The sequence below is a fragment of the Papio anubis genome, chromosome 10 (assembly GCF_008728515.1).
Source record: "Papio anubis isolate 15944 chromosome 10, Panubis1.0, whole genome shotgun sequence".
NCBI classification, from domain to species: domain Eukaryota; kingdom Metazoa; phylum Chordata; class Mammalia; order Primates; family Cercopithecidae; genus Papio; species Papio anubis.
In genome coordinates, this window is record NC_044985.1 from 58,236,574 (window position 1) to 58,246,775 (window position 10,202).

The 10,202-nt window shown below is 40.0% G+C and overlaps 1 protein-coding gene and 1 non-coding gene across 8 annotated transcripts in view; both read right to left on the reverse strand.

The window, feature by feature from the left end:
• Nucleotides 1-333: 333 nt before the first annotated feature.
• Nucleotides 334-10,202, reverse strand: part of WIPF1 (WAS/WASL interacting protein family member 1) — a 118,260-nt gene continuing 108,391 nt past the window's right edge. For 4 of the 7 annotated variants that reach the window (XM_031651368.1, XM_031651369.1, XM_031651366.1 and 1 more), the window contains 3 exons: nt 8,922-9,134; nt 8,136-8,249; nt 6,167-6,471 (listed from right to left, as the gene is read on the reverse strand). In XM_031651368.1, coding sequence (XP_031507228.1) covers nt 6,395-6,471; nt 8,136-8,249; nt 8,922-9,134 — 404 coding nt within the window. In that variant the 3' untranslated portion in view covers nt 6,167-6,394. Of the gene's footprint in view, nt 3,343-6,166; nt 6,472-8,135; nt 8,250-8,921; nt 9,135-10,202 lie in introns of those variants that run through there. The other 3 variants (XM_031651370.1, XM_031651371.1, XM_017946667.3) reach the window with 1 other exon arrangement.
• LOC116269277 lies at nt 7,283-7,345 on the reverse strand. Its single transcript, XR_004176757.1, has one exon. It is a non-coding gene; the product is annotated as a U7 small nuclear RNA (small nuclear RNA).

Below are 10,202 nucleotides of genomic sequence, written 5' to 3' on the forward strand. Positions count from 1 at the left end.
ATTAAGAAAGTTATCAGGCTCCTAAATTCCCATTGGCCTTCCCTGTATTTATCAGTATCCATGCCAGTCTTTGTCATTTCATCATCCATTGCTTCAGCCATCCATCTTTACCTCCTCGTAGAAACATCTGCCTCAAGTAAACAGATTTTGACTAAGATGCAGATTCTCAGAAAAAACGAAGATTGGATTAGCAAGTAGGTGCAATGAATACTTACTTATACAAACCTTTTTTTGTCTTTCTTTTCCACAGTTGAAAACAGAAAACAGACCCTTGTTTTTTGTTTATATTTACATAAACAATACTTAAAAGAAAAACCACCAGTTGACACCATATCATTCTGCTTTTCTTTATTGTCTGGCTAACTTACAAAGATGCAGATGTCTGGGGGAGTCTCTACCCTACCATTTACACTATCCTGATGACACAGATACCAAAATGTGTCTGTTTACATAGTGCATGGCATGAAAAAAATGTTTTTCTTCCTCTACGGTCCTTGACTATAAGGAGGAAAAAATTAATTTCACGCCAACATTTTTTGGGAACTTTAACAATCATCCCATTTCTGCTACTAAAATAACAAAACTGGTATTACAATTTAAAATATAAAGACCTAACAGTTTTTACAAATATGCAAATAATCTGCTACTTAGACATAAAAAAAGTTGACTTCTTTTAAATCACAAAGTAAGGCACCATTGGATTAAACATTTCTCCTGGCTTTTACTAAATAATATGCATAGTGAAATAAATACTGAACACTGAGTTTTAATACTGTAATACATTTCAATATAAAATAAGAGGTGAATGTTAAAATACTGTATTACATGTTGAATACATTTATCTGAAAATTTTATGAAAAAAACACACATGTAAGCTCTGATTTCAGGGAAGAAAATATTCATTTTTGTAATTTTCCATAGTTTAAGATTTTACCACAGAACTTACTCAAAGTTTTAGATGCAATTAGGTTGCAAACTTTCAAAGAAAGGGTGTAGGTGTATTAATGAAACACTCACTTAAAACACTACATTCTAAAAGATCTCTATTCTGGATGAATGGCAACTTTGAGCTATGACCCTGTTTCAAATTTAGAATGGTACCTGCCAAGTTCAGATACGCAAAGGAATTGTCCAATTGTTACTACCCCTTATAAAATTCAGACCCACTTTCTTTGAGTCAGACTTTTCTCTGTCGTATTTTCTAGGAAGGGGAAGCTCCATCTTTTGTGAAATGGGTCATTAGGCTTTATCACAGGGATGCTTTTCACTGTTGAAATCAGATAAAAGAATCCCAAATAAATGATGCTGCTAAATTACCAAACTGCTAGAGATTAACAAATTTTTTTAAAAAACCAACACTTTGCCAGGCTTGTTATACCTTATTATTTCTTGATTCTCTTTGAGTAAAAAGCCCAAATGACTGTATGGAAGACAGATGAATGGTCGATGAGAGAGGAAACACAGGTTCTCTAATGTACTACATCAGGACTTTGGCAAGGAAGTTATAAAAATATAATATATTCAAATCAGTAACTTCATAATTTATTAGACATCCCATTTATTAGAACTCTAAGTTCTTTTGCTTTTATATAAATGAAACATTTATTCTATAAATAGAAATGTATTTTTCAGAATTTTCTTTGGGTTGGGTTCTTGTTAGCATCTCCCAGTAATACATGAATAACATACTGAAACCATGATACAATGTTTAGGTAGATATACATATACATATGTGGTCATGTGTTTTTAAAAAACAAGTAATGGTCATTTTAAACAAAACCATATAAAATATCTAAGTGGAAATATTTTTTCCCAACTCTATAGCTAGATTTAAAAGTCCCAGTAAAATTTTGTAAACAAAATCATGTAAGAAAAGGCAAGGCTGGCTCTTCCCTATGGTCCTTTAGTGGAGCTGTATTTGCATAGATCCTAGACAAATGATGCAAAACAAATTCCCTCCAATTTCCACTAGCAATCTCCCTAATTCGCTCAACCCTTACATAAGAATCAGATTTAGATTTTTAGAGTTTTACCCACCAACTCAAATCTGTTCCCTTCTTCTTCCATGTTTCTGATTTGACACCTTTCCCTGACTTTCTTCCCCTCCTACCAAGCCTTCCTAGTGTCTCCCAGCCTCAGGAACTTGCTCAGCCAGAGAGGAACAAAGGCTGCTTCCATTTCACAAGGCAGAAGTCCAACTGACAAGTGAGGGCGTGCGCCAGCTGGTTCTGAGCCCAGAAGTCCCGACAGGCTCTCCGTTTCTTTTCAGTGGCTTTATTCCACATGACTTTAGTAAATCGTACTCAATTAATTTCTGACCTTGGTACTTTGAAGCAACACTTGTATACAGATATTAAGGGAAGAGGGAAGATAAGAGAGCAAAATCGAAGGTCAAACTGTGTGTCAAACAAGGTACTGGGTCCTAATTTTATTTTTAGTTGCCTCTTGGATCGCTCAAGCCCATCTTGCCTTTTTTGTTTTTTAAACGAGGTTTCTGCACTAGCTTCCATCTTCCAGACTTACGCTGTCTAATCCAGTAGCCACCAGCCACATGTGGCCACTGAGCACTTAAAAATGTGACTAGTCCAAATGGAGATGTGCTACCAGTAAATGTAAAATACACTCTGGATTCTGAAGATTCGGTACCAAAAGATAATATAAAATATCTCATTAAAAGTTTATGTTGATTACAGGTTGAAATACTTTGGATGCATATTAACTTCACTTGTTGAAAATATACTAGAAATGTTGAAGTTGTATATGGGGCTCACATTATATTTCTATTGGACAGCTCTGTCCTGGAGCTGAGCTCGGACTGCCAAAGATTGGACATCCTGTGACTGCAAAAGTTTCCTGTGAGCCCTTACTCAGCAGCTTGCTTAGGTGGTCTGTGGTTCATGGAAACAGACAGGAGGCCAAGCATGCGAAAAAGGAATGGGAGAAAACAGCTCTCAGGGACTTTAATAATTACAGTCTGTGGCAAATAAGCAGTGAATGTTTGGATTTGGTTGGTGGAAAGCTGGGATGCAATTCATCTCTGCCTATTACCACAAAAGCCTATTGACCCCGGTTGCAGCTGAAGCAAGCAATAGCCTGGAGAATAAACAATATGAAAAGCTAGGTGCATTTCTTACTGATTCCCACGCACACACGCATATTCCCACTCACCCTCCCGTCTTTCCTCCTGCCCATACATGGGGCACAAGGGAAGAAGCGGGGAGGAGGGTGTGCAGTTCTTAGCAACAGAAGCAGCTCTTGAGCTTGGGTAGAGAAGAGCAGGCAAAGATCACCTCGGGATGGGAGGGAGTGGTGGGGCACCCCTTTCTCTTCGGTTGGATCCACCTTGGTGAAAAAACAGACAAAATATAATTTTGGTTAGAAAGCTGATGTTCTCATTGTGGAAACTCGGGGATGGTTGCACGGGTACCAACTACCTCATCCCTATGACCAGGGCTGTCAGCTAACTGGCATATGTTGTGGATGAGAAGTGAGAGGTGAAAAGCAAGTAATGTTCTGAATAAACATCATGGTGGATGATCCACCACTGGCTCCCAAGTACTTGTACAAAGTTAAAAAAATCATTTTCTTCTTATCACAGTGTGTGTTTATTATAGATTTAGAAAATATGGATGAGTAAAAACAAAGAACTCACCCATTCCTCCAGCACCCAGAGATAACCAATTACGTGTATATTTTTTATTTAGGAACAGTTCCCCGTTTTCTTCCAGAAATAAGATCATGTAATCAGTTTGAACATCTTTCAAAGGCATTACTCTTTGCAAAGATTATTAATGACAGACTGTATTCCAAAATATGAGTACACTACAGTCTACCTAGTCAATTCCCTTTTGTTGGGCATTTAGGTATCTTCTAATTAAAAATGAGAAAGCTTTTCTGACAGTAGCCATCCTAATGGGTGTAAAGTTGTATCTCACTATAGTTTTATTTGCAGTTCCCTAAAAATCAGTGATGTTGAGCATCTTTTCAAGTGCTCTATCAATGTGTTCTTTTAAAAGTTATTTATGGCCCTGTTGCGGTGGCTCACACCTGTATCCCCAGCACTTTGGGAGGCTGAGGAGGGAGGATGGTTTGAGCTCAGGAGTTCGAGACCAGCCTGGGCAACATAGCAAAACCCCGTCTCCAAAAAATTAGCCAGGCAGGTTGGTGCGTGCCTCTCCCATAGTCCCAGCTACCCAGGAGGCTGTGGTGGGAGGATCACTTGAACCTGGGAGGTCAAGGCTGCAATGAGCCAAGATTGTGCCGCTGCACTCCAGCCTGGGTGACAGAGTGAGACCCTGTCTCAAAAACAAAACGAAACCAAAAACCAAGCTATTCATGGGCTATCAGTCCACTGTAACTAGGCTTAAAACCCATTCACATAAAAAAAATTCATTTACTACACAAACATTTGTTGAGAAATGTTTTTTTTTTTTTTTGAAACAAAGTCTTGCTCTGTCACCCAGGCTGGAGTGCAGTGGCCGGATCTCAGCTCACTGCAAGCTTCGCCTCCCGGATTCACGCCATTCTCCTGCCTCAGCCTCCCAAGTAGCTGGGACTACAGGCGCCCGCCACCTCGCCCGGCTAGTTTTTTTTTTGTATTTTTTAGTAGAGTCGGGGTTTCATTGTGTTAGCCAGGATGGTCTCGATTTCCTGACCTCGTGATCCACCCGTCTCGGCCTCCCAAAGTGCTGGGATTACAGGCTTGAGCCACCGCACCCAGCCTTGTTGAGAATTTAACAGGTGTTCGGCATGAGGTCAGGTGCTCAGATGCTGTGAACAGGTCTACCCGGTGCACGTGTCAATCAGGTAGGTCTGCTCTAACCACTACTCTTGAGACTCAGTGGGCTGGAACTGGCAGATTCCTCAGTAGGGATCTTGATAGGGACCCTACTAGTCCATTTAGGGATTTCTGAGAAAGAACCAAATTTCTGAGCAAGGAAAGGAGTTAGGAGAAAACACTGAAAAAGGCGCCTCTTCCTCTCACCATCCCAACCAAATATTTTCTTGGGCAGGCATCTGAGAAAAGACTCATCTGGATGTAAACCAGACACCTATCATGGAGCCCTGACCATCAACTGACCCGCCGCAAGTGGTTAGTAGAATGAGGGCTGGCCTAGTCCAAAGCTGTAATTAGAGTACACTCCAAGTGCATTCGGTACTGCTCAGGGCTGTCTGGGTGTGCTCTCAGGCTGTGGGCTGGGAGGCTGAGGTCGCTGCAGAGCAGAGGAAAACTTGGTACTCGACAGTGCCTTATTTATTTTTGTTAGATGATACATTATCATTATAAAATATTAAACATGCCTAATGCTGGAAATATTTAAGGCAAATGTACAAAAAAAATTTGGTAGACAGCGGAAATTAATTCACCAATTTAAAAACTACTTTTAGGCTAGGTGTGGTAGCTCATGCCTATAATCCAGTGCTTTGGGAGGTTAAGGCAGGGGACTACTTGAGGCCAGAAGCTCAAGACCAGCCTGGGCGACACAGAGATAGCCTGTCTCTATAAGAACATTTTTAAAAAGAAATACTTGAAAATGCCCTTTATGTTTCAGGCTCTGTGCCCCTCAAGGAAGATGCAACAGTGAGCAGGACACACTTCTAGTCCTTACATTGCCTACTTGAGTCTTAAAGGAGGATGGGAGAAGAAATATGCTTAGCTATTACATTAAAAATCTAGAGGGTACAGGGAAGATGGTCTGTTACCAATTTAAAAACACAAATAATATTTAGAATAAGAGGAAAATAGTAAGTCAGAAAAAATATTTAGAGTCTATATGAACAACTCCTTAAAGTCAATTCGTTTATTGGTGCCCAAGAAGGAAGAAGGGTTGTACCCTTATCAAACAGAAGCCCTTCTTCTGGTGAACACGTACACACACACACACACACACACACACACACAGAGCATTCAAAGATACCTGTCCCATGTGAAAACTTACTTTCCACTAAAAATTTTTCTTTTCTTTTTTTTTTTTTTTTTTTTTGAGATGGAGTTTCGCTCTTCTTGCCCAGGCTGGAATGCAATGGTGTGAATTCTGCTCACTGCAACCTCCGCCTCCTGGGTTCAAGGAATTCTCCTGCCTCAGCCTCCTGAGTAGCTAGGATTACAGGCATGTGCCGCTATGCCCAGGTAATTTTGTATTTTTAGTAGATACAGGTTTTCTCCATGTTGGTCAGGCTGGTCTCGAACTCCGGACCTCAAGTGATCCGCCCACCTTGGCCTCCCAAAGTGCTGGGATTACAGGCGTGAGCCACTGTGCCTGGTCTTCACTAAAAATTTCAATCATCAACTCTTGTATAATGATTTTATTACAGCTATACCTCTTCATTAGGTATTGTCTATGAATGCAGTCTTCCACATAAACAAATTTTTCCAGGAATTAAAGTTTTCCTTTTAAGCAGTAGTATTCTGTTTTCTTCTAGCATTTGTCCATGGAAAATTTCCTATATTTTCTAACTCTTTAAATTTTTCTACAGAGGCACAAAGCACAGGTTAACTCAATTAATTTAATCCCATTTAACCCAATAGAAATTTAACCCAACAGAAACATCTGGTGTTGTCCTGCGCTGTAACACACAGCACAGCCATGTTCCTGTCTCCTCCTCTGACCTGGGACTGCCATCTGTCACTTCTCTCCCATGTCAGTGATTTTGCTTCTCACTAGTCTTAACTTTAGCTGTTACTAATCTCCTATAAGGTTTGGAACCAACCAACCAAAAATTACTTTAAACTGTGTTAGAAAACAATCAGTAGGCTCTGAGTAGGTATAAGAAGCTCTGCTAGGGAGTGAGGCCATGGCTAGGGTGTTGTGACGTATTTGACTTATTAGGCTATATTTTCTCTATTTCTGGTTTGAGAATTTGGCTCTGAGGCTAAGGCTGCCACGAACCTCAGCCTCATGGGTGACATACGCATATTTCATGCTAATTCTTTCTTCATTGTATAGATTTATTGTTGCTGCTGTTGTTTTTTTTTTGAGACGAAGTCTTGCTCTGTTGCCCAGGCTGGAGTGCAGTGGTGCGATCTCGGCTCACTGCAACCTATACCTCCCGGGTTCAAGCGATTCTCCTGTCTCAGCAACTGAGTAGCTGGGATTACAGGCGCACGCCACCATGCCCGGCTAATTTTTGTATTTTTAGTAGAGATGGGGTTTCGCCATGTTGGTCAGGCTGGTCTCGAACTCCTGACCTCATGATCTGCCTGCCTCAGCCTCCCAAAGTGCTGGTATTACAAGCGTGAGCCACCGTGCCTGGCTATTGTGTTTTTTTAAAAGTAAATTTAAGAGGCTTTCCAGCAAAACCCTGGAAAGCCTGCTAGACAAATTCTGAAAGAGCTGTAATACTTCCTATACATTTAATGTTATAAAATTCCAGTTTGTCTATTTTCCCTTCTTGTTGACACCCTTTTTCAATGGAGGAAAAGCAATTTACTTCCTTATGGTAGCATGACCTACATTACCAGAACAACAGAAATAATTTAAATGTCCATGGTAATGGTAAATTACTATATGCTGAAATAAAAACCATGTGATAACATGGGCACTATTTACTAAGCAATGTTATGTAAACCCCGCCACAAAACTATACACTGTCATTATAACTACATAAAAAATCAGAATTATATGGATAAAAAATTGGATGAGAATCTGGTAAAATGAAAATATCTATTCTGTAGAGAGATTTTGGATATATTTACATTTTCATGTAATGCTCTGTAAAGCTATGATTATCATATGTTTGAAAGATCAAGGCAGTTACAGGGAGTTTTTGTTATAATTAATCAGACATTATGCCAATTTCAAACTAGAAGGAATAGAAGATGGCTCTACTTGTACTGTCTCAGGAAGATGAAAACGGAGGACGATCGTCCAAAGAAGCAAAATAATAAAATTTAATACTAGCAAACCATGGTATTTTGAGTTTGTAATGACACATTAAAATAACTGTTTCTCATATGCATTCTGGGCATCTGCAATTTCCTCACTGCCTGTGGAAGGGGAATTTACTAGAATGCAGATGGCTCCAAAAGGTTCTCTACCCCACTCCAGGCAAGAGGCCTGGACTTTCTATACAGCCCGAGTGTCACTCAGGCTATTCAAGCATGAATCTTCAAAAACCTTGGCAGAAATACTCACTCCGGCTTTCGTTTCTTGCCAATTTGCTGGGATAACTTTTGGTCGTTTGTACATATGGCTCTGGAGGTGGCAAATCGGAAACTGGATGGAAGTAGAATCTGCTTTCCCACTCATCTGGGAAGAGAAACAAGCAGTATCTTCAGTGACAGACAATCTGCTATGAAGACTTACGTAACGAAAGGCACAGAATGAAACAGAGAGAGAACCACAGACATCAGTGCTAGTTTTTATGCCTAGAAGTTTACAGAAAAGCTGGAAGTGCTGCAAAGGTCACGAATTAGAACACTGACATATATACAGACCTGCAAATCAAAGCAAAGTGGTTTTAATGAGAGTGATTAGGATCCAGCCAGTCCCTCTTAGGAGCTGGGGGCTAAGGTATAGGACACCTTTTTCCCCATTGATAACAATGGCAGAGATAGGCAGTTTAACATGTGCAGGCCATCGGGCCTCTTACCTACAGTGAACTGTTTAGAAATGTACATAAGAAGAAGCTATTAAAAGATTCTTTTCAGAATCCTGGAATCTCTGGAAAGTTAACTAAAATGAGACCCAAACAAAGAACAGATCAGGGAAAAATGATCTGCCTTTTTGGGAAGTGGGGAAGGGGGATTGCTAATTTTAATTTGAAATCACTGTGGGCCTTAGAATGGTTAGTTAGATCAGTGCAATGGAGTGTGATAATGATGGAACAAGAAATTAAACGCAAACAAGCAAACCACATATACAAACAGATTTACCATTTAGTTGCTGCCCTATAGCCCAAGGAGTCGGACCATACCTCACCTTCACATGGAGAGTCTTGGAAGCCATTTCTAATAGATGTTGATGGTGGAGGTGGGGGAGGTGCCCCAGCACTGGGCCTGTCAGGAGGAAGGGGAGGCCTGGGTCCACTCCTTGGACTGTCTACTCCACTCCTGGACGGCAACTGAGGGGTGGCAGGCAGGGCCCGAGACGTGCTGCCGTTTCTGCTTATTGGAGGAGGTGGTGGGAGGGGGCCTGGAGCAAAAAAAGACACGTAGTGCAGAACCTTATATCCATATTCCATCACCGTAGTCACCATTAGTGTACAGCTGATGGGGACCTGCTGGACACATGCCCTTTAATTAGGGTGGAGATTTTCTAGGGTATTTGGCTGAGAAATGAGTAAACACACAGAAACACAAAAAATGCATGTGTACACATGTATATGCAAAACAAGTGCATACTGATAGCTAAATGGGTGTTTTGGCTTTGAATTAGCACTGAGATTGGAGATGGCACAGTGAAACTGAAAACAGGTGAAAATCTGTTTATACTGACAACCATATAATTTAAAAAAATTTTACAATCCTTTAAAGAGCTATTGAACTAATTACTGTGACATGATGAAATAATTTTTTAAAAAAGAATAAGATAGTTATGAAATTATTTTAGGTCTTGAGAAGAATGAGGTTCTTTAAATGCAGTTTTGTTGTTAATTACAGAAGCACGTTTCTGTGATGCATATGATCTGTTTCCAGGCAGAAGTGGCATCAGGAAACCAAATACCAGTCATCTTGAGAGCAGTAGGAGTTTCTTCTTGGTTCCTCCTCTTTGGGGAGGCAGATGAACACAGGGAGTGACAAACAGCTAATCAACATCCATGGCTATAAATGCTAATGTGAATCTTGACCTTGAGCAAGCTGGTACCCTATGGAACTTGGTTTCCTAGTTGTAAAAGAGTGCCACATGGTCACCTGTCTCACAGCACTGCTGCCAGGAAAAACTAGTGAAAATGCAAATAAAAAATACTATGTAAGTACTTGAAACCATTTTTAAAAAATGTAGCAGTATGGTATAACCATAAGTTTTTAAGTTTCTAAAGAAAAATTCAAAGTAAATTATTTTTGATAATACAAAAGAAAACCTTGCTTTTCCTATCCTCCAAATGCAGGGGCTATTTGAGTAGTAAGTAAACTAAAAAAACAAAACTAAAAACTTGAGCATTTTCCAATGTAAATCAAAATGGCCTTAGTAATTATTCCTGATCTTCAGCAGTGGGTTCCACTTGTAAGATGCTGACATTTTATGTGAATACAATTATCT